General features: G+C 36.4%; 1 protein-coding gene across 1 annotated transcript; it reads right to left on the bottom strand.

The window, feature by feature from the left end:
* Positions 1 to 497: 497 nt before the first annotated feature.
* On the bottom strand, positions 498 to 17,301 carry RRH (retinal pigment epithelium-derived rhodopsin homolog). The gene is made up of 7 exons (XM_002745490.7): positions 17,145 to 17,301; positions 12,001 to 12,191; positions 10,111 to 10,210; positions 9,420 to 9,573; positions 7,940 to 8,108; positions 2,644 to 2,822; positions 498 to 1,372 (listed from the first exon to the last, which is right to left on the bottom strand). The coding sequence occupies exons 1-7, from the start codon at positions 17,248 to 17,250 to the stop codon at positions 1,258 to 1,260; spliced, it is 1,014 nt and encodes a 337-aa protein (XP_002745536.1). The 5' UTR covers positions 17,251 to 17,301; the 3' UTR covers positions 498 to 1,257.
* Between the last annotated feature and the right edge of the window lie 1,983 nt (positions 17,302 to 19,284).

Here is a 19,284-nt window from a genome sequence, read left to right on the forward strand (position 1 = left end):
ATAAAATTAATGCCTTGAGTGTACTTAATATGCTAAAGAGACAATTTACAAGGAGATAAAATAGAGATTAAAAAATACAATATGCAAAGATAAACAGCCTCACCAGCAGTTAAAGAAATGTGAAGTAAAATGAATTTGAGTTTGAGTATATAAGTCATAATTTAAATATATACAGCACTATTCGCAGGAATATGCAGTGAAAAGCTCACTTAGATACTGCCAGTATCAGTGTAAACTAATTCTATCTTTCCAGAAAGCAAACTAGCAACAATATAGTGTTTTTGTATTTGTATCTAGTATTTCTAATCTGAAAAAAACCACTCAAATAGAATAACTTCTCCAAAAGAAAAAATATATTTATACTAAAATGTTCTCAGTGATACATCCATGAAACTAAAAATTGGAAAGCAATTTAATTGTCTGCTATATAAACAATGGTATATTGTACTATGCTTAATAGTCATTTAAAATGACAAATATGTGAGTCTCCAAATTCATTCAACATTGAAAAAATATTTATTGACTACCTACTACATACCAGACAGCACTGGGTACATGTGCTAAGGATCCATCAGAGAGCAAACATAAAAATCTCCACTCTCATTGATGTTAACTCTGGTGGCAAATATATGGAGTAGATATGCACAAAATGATAAGAAAATTTTCAGAAAACATAAAAATATGCACAGAGGTTATAATGCCATATTATATATATATGAATTGACATTTTATTTAGAAACCATCATGTTTAATATTCATTTGATTATTTTTATTTAATAACATAAGTTAATAATTGATTTAAATACTAAAATGTTGAAATTCAAAAATGCTTTCTATTCTAACAGGGAACATCCAATATAATTTCATAATTATCTAGAATTATTAATTATTATTGTTTTTATTAATTTATTCTAACATTAAGTAAGTGACTGCTTCTATTCCAATGGAGGAGCCAGCGAAGTTAAAGGTCATCAGTGCAGTGTAATGCCTGCCATAATAGGGAGAAAGACAAGGGGCCTTAACCTCGGATCCCTAATTCATCCAAGGAGATAAGCAATAAGTTGACATATCAGGATATACAGAAGCATGCACTACAGCAGCCAAGGTACAAGCAAAAGAAGCATGAGTGCACCTGAGGAACTTACAGTCTAACAGGACAATGATCTATGTCTGCATGTGATCTAAATTGACTCATATTTAAAATAAAAGCATTGCCAAAAACTACAATGTTTTGATAGTATGTCCTTTTCTCTCCTTTCAGATTCTTCCAGAAGCCAGTGGGTTTTGAGATATATCCATTGGTAAAACACTTGTCACAGGCATTGTTTGGTGAGTCTGACATTTTAACATGGCAAGCATCGCCCTCCGAAACCTACAATTAAAAAAAAAAAAATCTGACATTAACTCATAATGATTTGAAACTTCTAAAGCATTTTAAAAATGGCTGATACCACTACTGTTAATTTACATCTCTGGATAGATTGCTGCCTCCAACTTTAATATATCCTGTTGAGAACCTTTATAAATACATAAAGTATATGGTACATTTAAAGACCAATTTTGTCTGTTGAGTCTATAGATTTCCTGTTGAGAACCTGTATAAATATATAAGGTATATGGTACAGTTAAAGGCCAATTTTGTATTGTTGATTCTATAGATTGAAGACATCTAATAAAAGTAAATATTTATATATATTTAAAAGGATGCTTCTAATGTCAGATGCCATGAGTTGTTTATTTGAACTAACAACATGTGTTTCATGCCTCTGTTCTTCCCAGCAAAGGCCAGTTGAAATTAAGGGAGCTTGGGAATGACTGAATTTTCCAAAAGAACTACCAGCAGATTCTGATTTTAAAATGTGTTCTTCATTCTTCTTATGTGGTCTGTTTGGTCTGTAAAATTTTGTTTCTTCACATACCTGTAGCTAAAGCTGTTTCCCAAACATTGTCATTCCAGGATAAAATTACCTAACTTCTGCTGAAATTTTCTGGCCAAATATTTAAGCACAGTAGATTGATTTATTCCATCTTTCCAGCAGTAACACAAATGAAACAATCTAAACTTCATGGAGAAGGCAGGAAAGGAACACTTTGCTGAGAAATCCAAAAAAGAGAGGAGGGAAGAATTGTCTAGTATCCTGAAGCCTTTTATGTTGGCACTGAACTTTTCTCTTGTATTTGAATGATATGTCTTCTTTCTTGTAAACATACATCTATACTACCCACCAAGGGAGCCCAATATTGCCTTGTCTATTTTCCAGTAATAGAATAACTCTGTTCTTTGGAAACCACTATTCCATGTATTTGGGGGTGGGGAAACCATTTGAACCAAGCTAACCACTAACATTCCAGGAGCTTTTCTGCCAGAGAGCTATCTGAGATGCATTGGCATTTGGGGATGCTTAGCTGGTAGAACTTTGGTCTTGAGTTGCCCACGATAATCTCTGCCACTATTTGGGAAGAGTCTGTTACAAATCTGGAGCTCTAGACATTCAAGGTCCTAGATGCTGCTCCAGTCACATGAGCCAAATAACCTTTATGCTAGATGAAAGTGGGTTTCTGTCACTTCTCTCCCAAAAAGTCTTAACATTCTTTTTATATCAGTTTTATTTTGTATTTGCAAGCATTTTAGACATTACTTACTTTTTATTAGCAACCACATAAATGCAGGGGTTGTAGAATGTAGAAGATTTTGCAAACAATGGAGCTATGATGGCCATGGCAGGAGGAATATTCTTTGGGTCACCAAAAGAAGCCCATAAGCACACGATGGAATAAGGGGACCATGCCACCAGAAACATGCAGATCATTATCACAGACATCTGTAAAGAAATAAATATCCACCAAGCCCAATATTTAGAAAATTTAAATATAAATATATCTAAAGTAGGGTAAAAATCTATCTCAGATGGAATTTGAATATGTTTATGTTGTTGAGATGACATAAAGGAAATAGCTGAGTTTTTGCCTTCAATGTTCTTTGTTCAGGTGCTTGAAGTCATCTGTGATGATGAGACCTTGAGAAATGGATATATCAAGAATATATAACATTGCTTTTAAGAATGTTACACACATGTAAAAGATGCCCTTTTTCTTTCTGTATGCTAGGGGAGAGTATAAAAGCTAACTTGAATGAAAGACTGATGAAAACCCACCCCACCCCACTTCAAGTCATTGTGCTGTGAACTGCTGGCATGGCTATTACTATTATTATCACCATCATTATTATTTGCTCTTACTGGAATTATCTGCTAAACTAAAATATAACTTTCTAACTTTCTAAACTCAATCTGGAAACAAATACAATCCTATCTTGAGCTCCATGAATTCTAACACAGGCCATTTCTGCTGGATAAATGTTATACACAGTGCAGATAATTTTGTAAGGGAGCTTTCTTGTATCCTGTTTCAATGGAAAAATTATATTTTTATATTGCTTCTCTGGATTGCCTGCTAAAATTATGGAATAGAGGTTAAAGAAGACATAAACCCATGAGGACAGAGAATCAGAGATTAGACAATATATTTTTTTAATGGAAACAACGACCATTGAACAAGTGGCAAATTACGTAAGAAACATGAAAATAATTTTATAAAAAAGTAAATAAATAATGTTAAAAAGCCAACTATGAGGGAAAACCAGATACAGATCAATCCCTACTACAGAGCTACAGAAAGTCTAGTAACAAAAGGTACCAGAAAACTCTGGATGTGGGGGTGCCTTTGGAGCTCAAGATAGAACTGGTTGAAATCTACAAAGAAAAGAAAATAGTTAGACTTCCAAATTTTTCTCCCTGTACACTCAGTCTACTGAATAACTTCCTCTTCCTCTCCCTAGAAGACTTCCAGAGGCTCAGTATATATATTTTTAAAAAGGCTAATTTGGTTAACTCAGGACACAGGGACACCAGGTTCAGCTAAGCACTTTAGTACTGTACTGAAAAGAGGGGTATCTGTGTGCTGACCACTCCCTGCACTGAGTGTGAAAAAACTTGGAGATAGACTTTTACCTCCTACCCAGAAACATGAAAGAAACTGATCTGCCCAGAATAAAATACCTAGACAGTTAGAAATTCCCCCAAATTTCGATTCCATCATTTTAGAAGGCAATCAGGAGGAAGCAACACAAAAAATATAATTTTCCATTTAAACAAGGTACAAGAGAGCTTCTTTACAAAATTATCTGCATTGTATGTAATATATTTCCAGCAGAAACGGCCTGTGCTAGAATTCACTGAGCTCAAGAGAGGATATTTGTTTCCAGACTGAGTATGGAAGTTAGAAAGTTGTTGTTGTTGTTGTTGTTTTGATTAGCAGATGACAGTGATGATGATCATAATAATAATAATACCTCCAGAGACAATTAGAAATTCTCCCAAAAGAAACATTTCACTGAGCATCTCCATACTTACAATCAACATTTTTAATGCATCACTCTTAAGTAAGAGCGGACAATCATTGACCACCAGACATTAAGAAAACTTTTATGGTGACAGGCAAAGAAAAAAAAACAGTGCAGGAACTGAGGGGAAACAAAAATATGTGGTAAACAGAAGGAAATATAAATGTATACATAATATCACAGAAATAACAGAAGATATACATCCATAAAACAAGGAGAGAATAGAGTGTAAAATAGCTGTTTTAGCAATAAAAATGGTTTTTAACTCTAGAAGAGAACCTACGCAATACCAGTCAGGACATAGGTACAGGCAAAGATTTCATGATGAAGATGCCAAAAGCAACTGCAACAGAAGCAAAAATTGACAAATAAGATCTAATTAAACTAAAGAGATTCTGTACAGCAAAAGAAACTATAAATAGAGAAAACAGACAACCTACAGAATAGAAGAAAATTTTTGCAATCTGTTCATCTGACAAAGGTCTAACATCCAGCATTTATAAGGAACTTAAACAAATTTATAAGAAAAAACAAGCAAACCCATTAAAAAGTAGGCAAGGGATATGAACAGGCATTTCTCAAAAGAAGACATACATGCAGCCAACAAACATGAAAAAAAAAAGCTCATCACTGATCATTAGAGAAATGCAAATCAAAACCACAATGAGATACCATCTCACACAGTCAGAATGGCTATTAATAAAAAGTCAAAAAATAACAGATGCTGTTGAGGCTGTGGAAAATACTATGACACTGTTTGGTAGGAGTATAACTTAGTTCAACCATTGTGGAAGATTGTGTGACAATTCCTCAAAGACCTAAAGACAGAAATTCCATTTGATCCAGCCATTATTTTACTGAGTATATACCCAAAGGAATATAAATTATTCTATTATAAAGACACATGCACGTGTATGTTTATTGCAGCATTATTCACAATAGCAATCATGGACATGACATGGAATGAACCTAAATTCTCATCAATGATAGACTGGATAAAGAAAATGTGGTACATATACATCATGGAATACCAGGCAGCCATAAAAAAGGAATAAGATCATGTCCTTTGCAGAGACATCAGTGGAGCTGGAGGCCACTATCATTAGCAAACTAATGCAGGAACAGAAAACCAAAGACCAGATGTTCTCACTTATAAGTGGGAGCTAAATGATGAGAACACATAGATACACGAGGGCAAGAAACACACACTGGGGCCTGTCAGAGGGCTGAGGGAGGGAGGAGGGAGAGGATCAGGAAGAATAGCTAACGGATGCTGGGCTTAAACCTGGGATGATCTGTGCGGCAAACCACCATGGCACATGTTTACCTGTGCAACAAACCTATATATCCTGTACATGTACCCCTGAACTTAAAACAAAAGTTGGAAATTTTTTTTAAAAATGGTTTTTATCCTATCTGTAAAAGTTGAGAGTAGAATGTTAAAAATGTAACAGAAATGTTGTGTGATATTATCAGACTGGGATCAGGGGAGGTTAATCAGGTAAATTATCTAAGTGCAGGGTCAGATCCTGTTTTTATTTAAAATTTGTATTTTGTTCAACATAATTTTTATACTAATATTGTTTTGTTTTGTTTTTTTTTTTTGGTTTTTTGTTTGAGACAGAGTTTTGCTCTTGTTGCCCAGGCTGAAGTGCAATGGCGCAATCTCGACTGACTGCAAACTCCACCTCCCAGGCTCATGCAATTCTCCTGGCTCAGCCTCACAAGTAGCTGGGATTACAGGCATGCACCACCATGCTTAGCTAATTTTGTATTTTTAGTAGAGATGGGGCTTCTCCATATTGGTCAGGCTGGTCTCAAACTCCCAACCTCAGGTGATCTTCCTACCTCGGCCTCCCAAAGTGCTGAGATTATAGGCGTGAGCCACCACACCCAGCCCAATATTGTTTTTTTAAGTACTAGATTAAACTACTTTTTTTAATTAATGAATTTTTTAGTGCTTGCTTGAATTTTGCACCCAAGGGTTGGCCTTCACTTTCCTCACTCTTATGCTAGATCTAGATACGGTTGAGGAAATCTCCCAGAAAGTAGAAACAAAAACAAACACCACAAAAGAAACAAACAAAAATAGACAATATGGGAGATAAAATTTAAGAAAATTAGTAGATAAATCTAGAAGATGAAATATCCAAATAAAAGAATTCCAGGTAAAGAGGAAAGAAAAAACACAGGGACGGGAATCATCAGAAAAATCATACTAGAAATCTCCTAGAAGAGGAAGACCAGAGTCTCTACCTGAAAGTACTCACCAAGTACCTAGCACCGGATAAATACTCATACCAAGGCCCATCAGTTTACATTTTCAGAAAACTGGAGACATAGAGAAGATCCTACAAGCTTCCAGAGAGAACCCACAGATCACCACAGAGCATCAGCCACTAGAATGCCATCAGCTTTTGTAGCAGCAGTGCTGGAAATTAGGAGACTATAGAGCAATGCCTTCAAAACTCTGAATATTACTTTTGCCCCTAGAATTCTAGACCAGGCAAACAATCAGTCATATATGATAGTAAAATTAAGGCATTTTCAGTTATGCAAAGTCTTAAAAAATTTACCTCTCCTGTAACCTCAGGAATTAATTGGAGAATGTGTTCTACCAAAACAGAGAAAATAAACTAAGAAGAAAGAAAAAGGAAGACAAGCATTCCGGAAAACAGGGGATTTGATCCTGGAAGGAGGCAAAAGCATCCTGAGCTGGTGATGAAGGGAGACCTGAGGATGTTGGCTTCCTGAGCAGCAGTCCTCAGGAGAAACCAATTCAAACCAGAGCAAAAGGCCCCAGGGAACCAGGAGGATGGCTTCAAGAAGAGGATAAAGTGCATCACTTCTGTGGTGTGTTTAAACATACTGAGAGCACAGAAAGAGCCTCTTTAGCCAGATATTGTTAACATTATACTGACAGGGAAGGAGAGAGAAAGGTGTGGAGGAAGAGTTGGGCAAGCAAGTAGGTGGTGTAAGAGAATAAAACTTCATCATCCATAGTAGGAAATCAAGAGATGATGGCAAACAAAAATACCCAAAAGAGCAAACAGCATATCATTCAGAAATAAGGAGGCAAGTGGATGGGCGCAGTGGCTCATGACTGTAATCCCAACATTTTGGGAGACCGAGACGGGTGGATCACCTGAGGTTACGAGTTTGAGACCAGCCTGGCCAACATGGTGAAACCCTGTCTCTACTAAAAATACAAAATAATTAGCTGGGCGTGGCAGCAGATGCCTGTAATCCCAGCTATTCAGGAGCCTGAAGCAGGAGAATCACTTGAACCCAGGAGGCAGAGGTTGCAGTGAGCCTAGATCATGCCATTGCACAGCAGCCTGGACAATAAAAGCGAAACTCCATTTCAAAAAAAAAAATGAAAACAAAAACAAAAAAAGAAATGAGGCAAACACAGAAGAAAAAGCGGAGGAGTGAGAATTGGAGATGAGGGAGAGAAGACTGTGGTGGTACCAGGGACTCTCAACTATGAGTGGGTAATAGCTCCATGACAATTTTTCAAGGAATTTGACCTCTTACCTTTGTTACATCTATCTGATCTGACCAGTCTCTGTTGAGGGACTCAGTGCAGTCACTGGTAGTGTGATGTTTGATGAATAGTGTGACATGGTAATAGCAGTAAAACATCACTGTCAAGGGCACAATAAAATTTATTGCAATAACTGCCATGGTGTAAGACACAAAAGATCTGAAAATAAGAAAAGGCAATCATGATTGCCATTTAATGTACTAAATGGGGAAAGAGGAAAGAGGAGATAATTATTTAAAATAACACTCGTAGTCATTATATTGTTAAGCAGTTTAAGAAGTATATTTGACTTTTAGTTCATACAGTTAAGAAGTATATTTGACTAATTTTGAATTAGTTCCCAAGAATTGGGAAACTATGGACTATAGGCCTATTCTAGCCCATCACTCATCTTTGTAAATAAAGTTTTATTGAAACACAGCCATGTGCCCTCATTTACATATTGGCTATGGCTGCTTTTACAGGATGATGTCAGAGTTGAAGAGTTGTGATAGAGACCATCTGGCCTATAGAGCCTAAATTATTTACTTTAAATTGTTTTCAAGTCAGAATCTCGCTCTGTCACCCAGGCTGGAGTACAGTGGTGCAATCACGTCTCACTGTAGCTTTAAACTCCCCAGCTGAAACCAATCTCCACTTCAGCCTGCTGAGTAGCTGAGACCACTGGCTTACACCACGACATCCAGCTAATTTTTTTCCTCTTTTTTTTTTTTTTTTTTTTTTTTAAGACAGGTTCTCAATATGTTGCCCAGGTTGGTCTCAAACTCCTGGACTAAAGTGATCTTCCCACCCCAGCCTCACAGAGTGCCGGGATTACAGTCATGAACCCCTGTGCCCAGCCTTTACTTTTTGAATCTACAGAAAATACTTTAGATTTAGATCTGGTTTGAGATTTAGAAATTTTCTGGTTTGAGATTTTAGAAGTTTTTATGTCATCCTTCATTTCTTGTAATGAACTAAATTATCCTCTTGTTCCTGGAAAATTCACAGAAGCCTTACTAACTAGCAGGCAAATCTTTGCAGTGCTTCTACTTTTGCTGCGCAGTTCTCAGAATGTGCTTAAACACCAGACCATCCCAAAAAGACAGCAAGGAGGCAGCCTGGGCTCTTGCCAGAGCTGTACACTCTGTCTAGCTTCACTAACCCTTTCCCTGCTCATGATCCTACCTTTGAGAATGTGCAGATATTGGAAGGGTGATTGGTATCCTGCGTTGCTGCCTTAAGAGGGAACACTGGGCAGGAAGGAAGGAATGGGGTAAGGGAGAGAAAGGGAGCTGGAAGACCTTTACTTGCAAACAAGCGTAAGTCACTTTTCTCAATTCTGACTTTTGCTAGAATCACATCATTACTACCAAGTAAGCACTTTGCTGTCTCTGTATGAGGAACACATGATCTGAGCTTAAATTTGAAAGGGTGAGAAAATGTCTACCTTAGAAGCATTTGATTATAACATGTAAACTCGCCTCTTACCTATCATTTTTCCTCCAGTTTATGGTACAGGTAGCACCAGTAGGATCTGGGGCATAACTAGCCCACCCAACGATAGGCATCAAAGCCCAAAACAGGCCATTAATCCAGGCTCCCAGAATCATGATGATGTAAGTACTGGTGGTCATTCTTCTCCCTATTATCAAGTATAGAAAATACTAGCATCATTTGCCATTGATGGGACTCACTGTTTTAAACTTGCTTGATTCATAAGTGTTAGCAAGTAAATTCTTTACAGAGCACTTTAGTTGGCCTTAGGAGCCAAAACATGGATGCAACTCCAAATAAAAGTAATAAATATATTCTCCCTTTTTACCAAGCCTACCTACATAAGTTCACATTCTGGAAAAAATGACATTTAAGCTGAAACCTAAATGAGAAAAGAATCAACCAGAGGATAAGCAGGAAGAGGAACTTTCCAGACCTAGGAAAACAGCAAATACGAAGGCCTCGTTCTGGGCTTGGTCTGTGCCCCAAAGTGCGAGTGGCCTTATGAAATTTGGATTTTATTCTAAGTACAATAGGAAGCCATTGAAACATTTGAACAATTATTGCCAAAGAAATAAGATTGACCCTAACTACAAACCATTAGGTTTATATATTAGCATATATATATTAAGTGGTCATTAGTCAAGAAATGGATTCATTAAGAAAGCTGAGAAAAGTGCTATACCTATGTCAGGAAGGCAGATGGTCAGATATCGGTCCGCAGCCACGACCGTGAGTAATCCAATGCTTGCCATTCCAAAAAAAATATTCAATCCAGCATACACCTGAAAACCAAAATTGAAAAGACTCTACCATTCTAAACACCCTCCCAAGAAACATTTAGATTTTTGTACTGTTGTTAGAATATATCTCAAATATACTAAATGTTTTTTACTTTACTACTTTAAAATATATTTTCATTATCAAATTGTAACTTGTTTAATAAAAGAATTTATGGAAAGTAGTTTGTAATTTTATTAACTAAAATGAACCTTTTGAAAATTTTAAGACTTACAGTGAAATTTCTGTACAACACTCTATAAACAGAATGCAAAACAACCACAAACCAGCAAAAGACTAGTACTCTGAAGATGGGCAAGTCAACAGGAGGAAAAGACAACTCAATAGAAAAATGACCAGATGATGAATGGGTTATTCACACAAGCCTATTGGCATTTGAGTATTTATAACATTAGACATATGACCACAATAAATCTTCAAAAAAATACTGATTATCAGATGGCATTTCACACTCATGAAAATGAAAATTTAAAAGTCTGACAATCCCAAGTGTTAAGAAGAATGTGGGGTAATAGACGTTCTCATAATTTGAATAACTATTTTGGACAGCAATTTGGCTACTTCTGATAAAGTTCAAGATGAACATTCTCTACAACTTAATCATTCCACTCCTAGGCAATGTGTCTAGAGAAACTCACATATTGCAGAAGGAAACATATATAAGAACATTTACTGAAGTCTTGTCTGTGATAGAAAAAAAATGGGAACAAATGTCCTCTAAGAGTAAAATGAAAAAGTACATTTGGGCTATGTTCATAAAATGGAATATTATATAGCAGTTAAAATGAATGACTTACAGCCATATCCATCAACATAAACCTCAAAAACATAATATCTAACAATGAAAGGAAATTGCATAATGCAAACAATTGATATCATTTACACAAAACCTAAAGTATTCAGACAGTATCTGGTTTACATGCACACATATAAGATAGAAAAACATTCATGGGAAGAGTAAGATATCTTTTTGGCAGCTTAACTTCCTCCTCTTCCTTCCTGGGGCCTGGGGCTCTTCTTTTTCTATAGTTGCCTTTATCAAGCTTCAATTATCATACTATCCTGACAGCACTTTTGTATCAGTATCTGTATAGTTTTAGATCTTTAAAAAGAAAAACAATCTGAAGCACAGATTTCAAAACATTAAGATTTCACAAAACTGATTGGAACTTATGTGGATATTGTATATTCACTACGACATTATTCCCTATAGTTTTTAGCTTATGATAGTAAACTGTTAAAGGAATTAGGCCAAAAGTAATATTTGCCTAATGTCTTAAAGCAAATTACTATTAATACATTTTCTTTTTAGTAAAAAATAACAAATACATTTAGTAACAATTCTCATGGAGGACATTCTTTAGGAAAAAATTCAACAACATGGTAGCTTAACTATCTTCCATATTATGATTAAATCACTAAATGCTTTATTGTTTCAGATGAAAGCAGGGTATTTATTTCCAAATTTGCAATATGCAAATTTCATCTGAATATGTAAATCAGCACTCTTCTCACTCAGTTGAATGCTAGTTGTTTTGTTTGTTTCTTCCTTTGGATTGGGAGAATTTGGAAAATGTAACAATGGTTAGTAATTTTATTTCTCTTATTAAAGAATATATTCCTAGTCACTTCTGAAGTTGTTTTCCATAGAAGCACTATATCTATTATCCTACAATATCTTATTCGATTTAAACTCTTGGGATTCTTTTTAGACATTTAAATTTACATTTCTTTAATCTATTTATTTTGCTTTCGTTCTAATAATCTCCAATACCTGACAGCCTGCATATCCAAATTTCCAACTTCCGTACAGATCTGAGGCAGCAGACATGGGATAGCCAATGCTACTGACCCCTATATCAGTAACAGCAAGGTTAATAATAATTGCATTTGTGGGTGTCCGAAGTTCCTTGTACTTAATGAAGATGCCCAGAACTATTATGTTGCTGAGAATACTTATCATACCTGAAAACACACACAAAAAATATGATGCATTTTGGTTAATTTGAATGTTTCAAAGTAGACTCAGAATTAAATATTTAAGCCCCTTTAAAAACATAACAGATCTATTTTAGTTCATTTATTTGAAGAGCTCCTGCTGTTCTTAAAACTGTGTGTAACATCTTCACATCCCTTCTGTGAAATAAGAAACTTAAAACGCAAAGAATCTGCCAGTTGCACAAGCCAGCACTGAAGGCTGGTTTTAATGTCATCACTATTGAGTGTTCTGTCCTTGACCTTCCTTCATTGGCTTTCTTACCATTCCTGCTGATTTTTAGGACGAATGTGTGACTGACCATACCGTCTTTTTGGCAGCTTTACTTCCTCCTCTTCCTTCCTGGGTCCTGGGGCTCTTCTTTTTCTATAGTTGCCTTTATCAAGCTTCAATTATTATACTATCCTGACAGCATTTTTGTCACTATTTCCAGCCATGACACAAGTTCCAGTTCCACATCTTCTCTTTTCCTTCAACTCATTGTCATTAAACATTTACTAAGCATTTACCATATGTAAAATTGTATGACTATTCCAGTATTTCTTGAAACTCAACATGTCCAAATTCTTCATCCAACACACACACACCCACACCACTACCCTGATAGAAGAATGCATACTACAAGACTTGACTATCCAGAGAGGAAGTTGAGTCAGCTTTTTGGTTCATAGAGAAGCCTCACAGCTGATACCAACCTAATCAAGTTCTTGACTGTTTGCTTGCAGGTTCAGGACCTCATTGTTGTCAGTGCCCCAGAGTGGTTGCACTGAGGCGGACGGATAACTACACTTATCAACCAGAATGCCACTGCATTAATTTACACTGAGGAGTATTGTTGAGTGTACTGGATGTGCATGTTCAACATCCCCTACATGCTGTAAAGGGCAAAAGCCAGATATGGGCCATACTAGGTCCTAACGGGGTGTGGGGGCTGGGGTGTGAACAGATTTCAGCCAAGAAACTAGAATCATTACTGGATTATTAGAGACTAAAGGAGGGTTGTGCAACAAGCAGGAATAGAGTTGAATTCCTCGTCAAGAATTACTTGGTGATCAATCCCCAACTACTGTCAGAGAAGGACAGTTTCCAAGCACCAACATACAACAATACCAGCTCAGTAAAAACTTTTATCATATCTTGGCACTTCATTCAGAACTTCCATCTTAGCCTGTTATGCTAACCTTCCAGATTCCTGTTCTTTTCCCCTCCTTGCTTCTGGCAGAATCAGCTTGCTATAACATAGAATTAACCACGGTTCTTCACCTCTCGAGAACTTGTAATATTCTCCACTGGCTGTGGGATAAAATCCAAATGTCCCAACCTGATATCCAGGTTCTTTGCCTCAATCTGTTGTCACTCTCTAGAAGCAAATTTCTACACTTGTGAAACAAACTCTCTATTCTAGTTATGTCCCAGATACACCATGCTTGACTCATATTTCTCCCACTTGGAGCATCCTGCTCCTTCCTTCTGCCTATCCAAATGCCATCCATCCTTCAAACTTCAGTTCAAGCTCTTAACCCTTCTCCTATCCACACTATCCTCTCCTTCCTAAATTTCCGAATGACTTGCTTATAATATAGTCTTACGTGACTCTATATAATTTAACTGGTACTTTTCCTAGTCTTTTCATGTAGATTTCAGGCTCCTCATTATTTCTGTGGTTTTTGATTATGTGACATACAGCAGATTTATTTAACAAGTGGCTACAACTAAAACCCATATTGCTTAGTTTCTACCATTCCTTCAAGATAATTAGCACACAATGATAGCAAATTTGATAATTTGGCCTTATTTTTAGCATCTACGATTGTCGCATGTATACAAAAATACTCTGAAGAATTTAATGAAGAATCTTTCTGGGCTACCTACAGATTCAATGATTTTTTAAAAGTTAGATAAAAACAGTGCAGTAAATTGCTGCCTACCAAGTACACAACCAGAATAAAGTAACTATAATTCTGGGAGTCTTAGAAATAATGGGGGGTATGAAGTAAACAGTTTCGTGCTTTTCTCTATTCTCTCTGCAGCTGTGCCAAACACTCTGCCTTGTTTCCCCAGATGCAGGTCTTCTAATGGGTATAACAATAGATCACCTAGTCAGTAGGTTTTAGTTAAGTCCCATCTCACAGTCAGTCTAAACGCTACGTAGCACTTGAGGTTGACTTCTCTTTCACCCTTGAAACATTTTTTTCTCTTGTCTTCTGTGATTTCCATCCAATCTCTTGGACAGACCCTTCTTGATCTACTTCCTGGCCTTTCTTTCCCCATCTGACTCATTAAATATGTGCATTGTCCAACCTTCTGTCTTGGACCCCTTTCTTTTCACATACTCTGAGTGATTTCTTCATATCCAAGGCTATACCGATACTTTCCAGCCTCCGGACACTCAAACCCATGTGTCCAGCTTTTTACTGGACACCTCTCAAACTGAACTGAGAGACTTTTTCACCTGCCTCAAACCTGTTCTTCCCCAGGTGTGTTTCTATCTTGATGAAGACCATCACCATCTATTCAGTAGCTCAAAAAAAGAAACCTAGGAGTCATCTTTGATGCTTCCTCTCCTCCCACAGTCTTATCATCCAATCATCAATTCCACCTTCTAGCTCTTGAATGTATCTACTTCTTTCTGTCCCCACTGCCATTATTCCCTCCTCAGAATCACTGCAATGTCCTCCTATGTGGTTTCTTAGATACCACTATAGCGCATTTCTAAAATGCAAATCAGATCATGTCACTCTGGTTTCAAATCCTTTAGTGACTCCCTGTCACCTTTAAAACTTACATGGCTCATCACTGTCTGATACTCAGCTATCATTTCCAACATATCTCTCACCCTTCATCTTACGATTCATCCATAATGATTTATCTCAGATTCTCGAATTCACCATGTCCTCTTACCTCCCGGCCTCAATTGGGGAAAGGGAGAGTGCTCAAGGACACTAAATTAACAAAATGTCTGTCGCACTGGAAGTTGGTAACAGTTTATAGGAGCCAAAATCTAAATAAAAGATTAAATAAAAAATCTAAACAGCCTCTTGGTGAAAGTAACAAATGAAATAAATGCTTTCACTACACCCTTTCCTCATACTTTTGGTTTTGATTTGCAAGTTTACGTGGATTTTGTTAAAGGAGGAAAGTTAGGGGATCTAAAGAAAAATAGGTGCTTGATACAGGGTCAGAACAAAAGCATAAAGAGGTCAGATCTGCTTCCTTCAGTTGCTCCACAAGAAACACAAGTGAACAACACATACACATTGTATACCTTGATAAAGCTGACTCATGGAGTTATATGTGAGGGCTCTAGAAACAAAATGCCTGGGTTCAAATCCTGGTGTAGCTACTCAGATGTGTGTGTTAGACAAGATTCTTAAGTTCTTCATCAGTATAAACTAGAGAAATAAAACTGAAAAGTAACTTACTGAATTAGTGTAAGGATGAATTATCCTGTATGTGCAAGGTTTTAGAACAGTGCTTGGTATATAGCAAGTATTCAAATGATAACATTGGTAGCAGTAGTAACATTACTATTACTACTACTGTTACAGGGATAATAACTAAATAGAATATTTTCTGCATGCTAATTTTGTTACCAGGTCAAAAAAGGATAGGTCTGGTTGTTTGTTTTTGCTTTTTGGTTTTTTTTTTTTGGTCATCTACAAAAAACTAAACCAAACACTTGTATACAAAGTATTTCCATGTAATTGTTACGAGATTTTTCTCTCTTTTTTGCAATAACAAAGAAACTAGTACTTGTTTAGTACTTATCATACAGAGGTATTCAAATGAACGAGATAACATGTCACTAAAATCACAAAACTTAACTGAGGAACTCACAATTTCTAGCACTGGAAGTAATATGCTGAATTATAAGAAAGAAACGAAACAATTATAAACTGGGTATAGGATGATATGTTACACTTTTCATTCTACTTTTAAGTATGTTTGAAATTTTCATAAAAGTCCACCCAAAAAATAATGAACCCAGTATAATACAGTGACTCCTAAAACTTGTTACGGAGTATAAAGTTGAAAATTAAGTGATTGCTCAATATAAAAGTTACACAATTCAATGATACAATCAAAAGACAGAGTTTCTACTGTCATTTCCCCCATCCGTTTTTTTCTGCAAACAATCCTTTACATCAGTGAGTGTGTACAGAGGAAAGGGAAAAAGAAACAAATATTTGCCCAACACCTACTATTGGCATTTATGTATCATTTAATTTTACGCCTTATGACAATCATGACAGGTAACTTACTCTTATCCTTGTTTTACAGGTGAGAAAATGGAAGAACAAAAAGGAGAAGGAACTTGCTCACAGTTGCAAATATACTAAAACATGAAATCCAAAATTCAAGAGTTTTCCAATAAGTATTCTAGAGCAAGCTGAATTTTCAAACTCTGTCCTTAAATGACAATATACTCTGATCTGTCTTCTTAGGACTTTTTCTTTCCAGAACCTTTAAGTCCTTAGCTAAATTCTACCACAAAGAACAAAAATATGAGGATTATGTATAAGAATAGTAAATGATATAAAAATATATTTTTGCCATGGTGCATGCTCTTCTCCAATAAAAACTTTGACAATGCAATAACCAAATATATAGATTTTTATAAAAGAACTACTTATTACATAGAAAACTTTTCTCAGCCCCACTTCACTGTTCTTACATTATCAAACATCAAAATAACCCGCGACAATGGCTATCACTAATGCTTTCACCCACATTCTCTTATTTGATCTTTACAGCCCAGAAATAGAATATCATCATCCTCATTTACCACACGAGCAAGCCAAGTCGGATAAATGACTTCTTAAGGTTGGCCAATAATATGGAACTTGAAACAATGCATTCCTTATGCTGAAAACTTCTGCCTTTCTTCCCCCTAAAGAAAGATAACTGTTAAACATCCATACCTGCCATAATCAAGTAACTTGCAACAATATTGTGTTCAGTCTGTGAAAAGACCGAGCCATCTTCATTTTTAGAGTCTGAACTGTTGCCTAAATTATTTCTTAGCATTTTGGAGGGAAGATACTGAGACAGCCTTCATAATAAGCCTTTGATAATTATGAACTGTTTTATGAGCTACTGAGGAAAGATCTTTCAGGACCAATCATTTCCACTTAGAGACCTCAAAGAAGGGCCTTTTCATAGAGGCCCTCCCTTAACAAATTTAATTGGGCTAAAGAGGAAGGGATTTTAATTCCCAGAATAAGGGAAAAGCTTATTAGCAAAACAAAAAGAAATACCAAGCACTACACATTTTAACCTATTTGGGTATCAGTCTTCAGTCTAAGGAGATTATCAAGCACACACATCACAATTAAACAATAAACAAACTCAGGAAATCAGTGCAGGAGCAGACTTAAATGATTTCTGCTGGAAATCAGTTCTGATATTAAAAGCCAGTCTTAGTCCTCTGAAACTATTCAGGTTAAGGTCCCTGTTTTCTGTTGACCCTTCAAGTTTTTCCATTGTGGCTCCTTTTATTTTTTCTCCTTAATTAAAATATTAGTGATAAAGAAGTAATCTCCTTCCTACTTTCGAATCTCCCTCTCCTAAACGTACCAGTATTCTTTGGTGCATATTCTTTCTTATGCTTTTCTCTGCTTATACAAATATATATTCATACAAGTATTTAAGGTTTCTTCCACTTTTTTCTTATAAACAAAAATGAGGAAAAGAAGTAAGTATATATGTATATATATAACGCATATATAATGCAACTTGTTTTTCCCTAAGGCTGTATTATAAATTTCAGGTCAATAATCTCAGAATCTAATAAAGTCTAATTTATTAGTAGCTATATATTTCATAGCATGGATATAACATGATCAACTCCACCATCCATCTCAGTTTATTTTTCCCATAGTTGGCTGGGCACGGTGGCTCAAGCCTATAATCCCAGCACTTTGGGAGGCAGAGGAAGGTGGATCATGAGGTTAGGAGTTCAAGACCAGCCTGGCCAACATAGTGAAACCCCATCTCTACTAAAAATACAAAAATTAGCCGGGCATGGTGGCACGCACCTGTAATCTAAGCTCCTCAGGAGGCTGAGGCAGGAGAATCGCTTGAACCTGGAAGGCAGAGGTTGGAGTGAGCTGAGATTGTGCCGCTGCACTCCAGCCTGGGCAACAGAGTGAGAGGCCATCTCAAAAAAAAAATTATCCTATAGTTTGATATGCACATAATTAAAATTATCTGATGATAGTAATCATTTTATACATTGCCAAAGTATCTGAATTCAATCACTGATATGGTAAAGCAGAGTAAAAATATTCTGGGTTATCACATTATAACATGAAAACTAACCCAAACATGTTTTGTTAGAATAATAAGGTATCCCTATTACCTTTTCCCCCATATTCTTTATTCCATTCACATTATTAAAATCTGATTCTTCTCAGTTTCTTAAAATCAGTAAACATTAGAGAAATGCTTAGATGCACCAAGGTTAACAGTGTAAGCATAAAACAGAACCACTAGAGGGCTATATTTACCCACTTAATCTTTTGTAAATCCTAGAATGGCACAGAAGAAACCTAAGATAATCCTTTTGCCTCAGTTCTCTTGCCTGTGTTTAAACTCAAGGTAAACAGGTTGACTTATCTGTCCCAAATCTTATAGCCACCCATACTCACGTTGTATAAATGTAATGTTCAAGAGATCGAGACCATCCTGGTCAACATGGTGAAACCCCATCTCTACTAAAAATACAAAAAAATTAGCTGGGCATGGTGGCACGTGCCTGTAATCCCAGCTACTCAGGAGGCTGACGCAGGAGAACTGCCTGAACCCAGGAGGCGGAGGTTGCAGTGAGCCGAGATCACGCCATTGCACTCCAGCATGGGTAACAAGAGCGGAACTCCATCTCAAAAAAAAAAAAAAAAGTGAATTTGATTCAAAATAAAATGCCTCAAAAAAAAAAAACCCAGAAGCTAGGCCAGGCACGGTGGCTCATGCCTGTAATCCCAGCACTATGAGTGGCCGAGGCTGGCGATCACCTGAGGTCAGGAGTTTGAAACCAGCCTGACCAATATGGAGAAACCCCAT

The sequence above is a fragment of the Callithrix jacchus genome, chromosome 3 (genome assembly GCF_049354715.1).
Source record: "Callithrix jacchus isolate 240 chromosome 3, calJac240_pri, whole genome shotgun sequence".
NCBI classification, from domain to species: domain Eukaryota; kingdom Metazoa; phylum Chordata; class Mammalia; order Primates; family Cebidae; genus Callithrix; species Callithrix jacchus.

Excerpts from the sequence above, each read along its gene's own strand:
- RRH (XM_002745490.7), bottom strand. The coding sequence starts at position 17,250 with ATGCTAAGAAATAATTTAGGCAACAGTTCAGACTCTAAAAATGAAGAT. Across the intron at positions 8,109-9,419 it reads AACTGGAGGAAAAATGATAG|ATCTTTTGTGTCTTACACCA; the intron begins GTAAGAGGCGAG and ends TCTTATTTTCAG. Across the intron at positions 1,373-2,643 it reads TATGTGGTTGCTAATAAAAA|GTTTCGGAGGGCGATGCTTG; the intron begins GTAAGTAATGTC and ends TTTTAATTGTAG.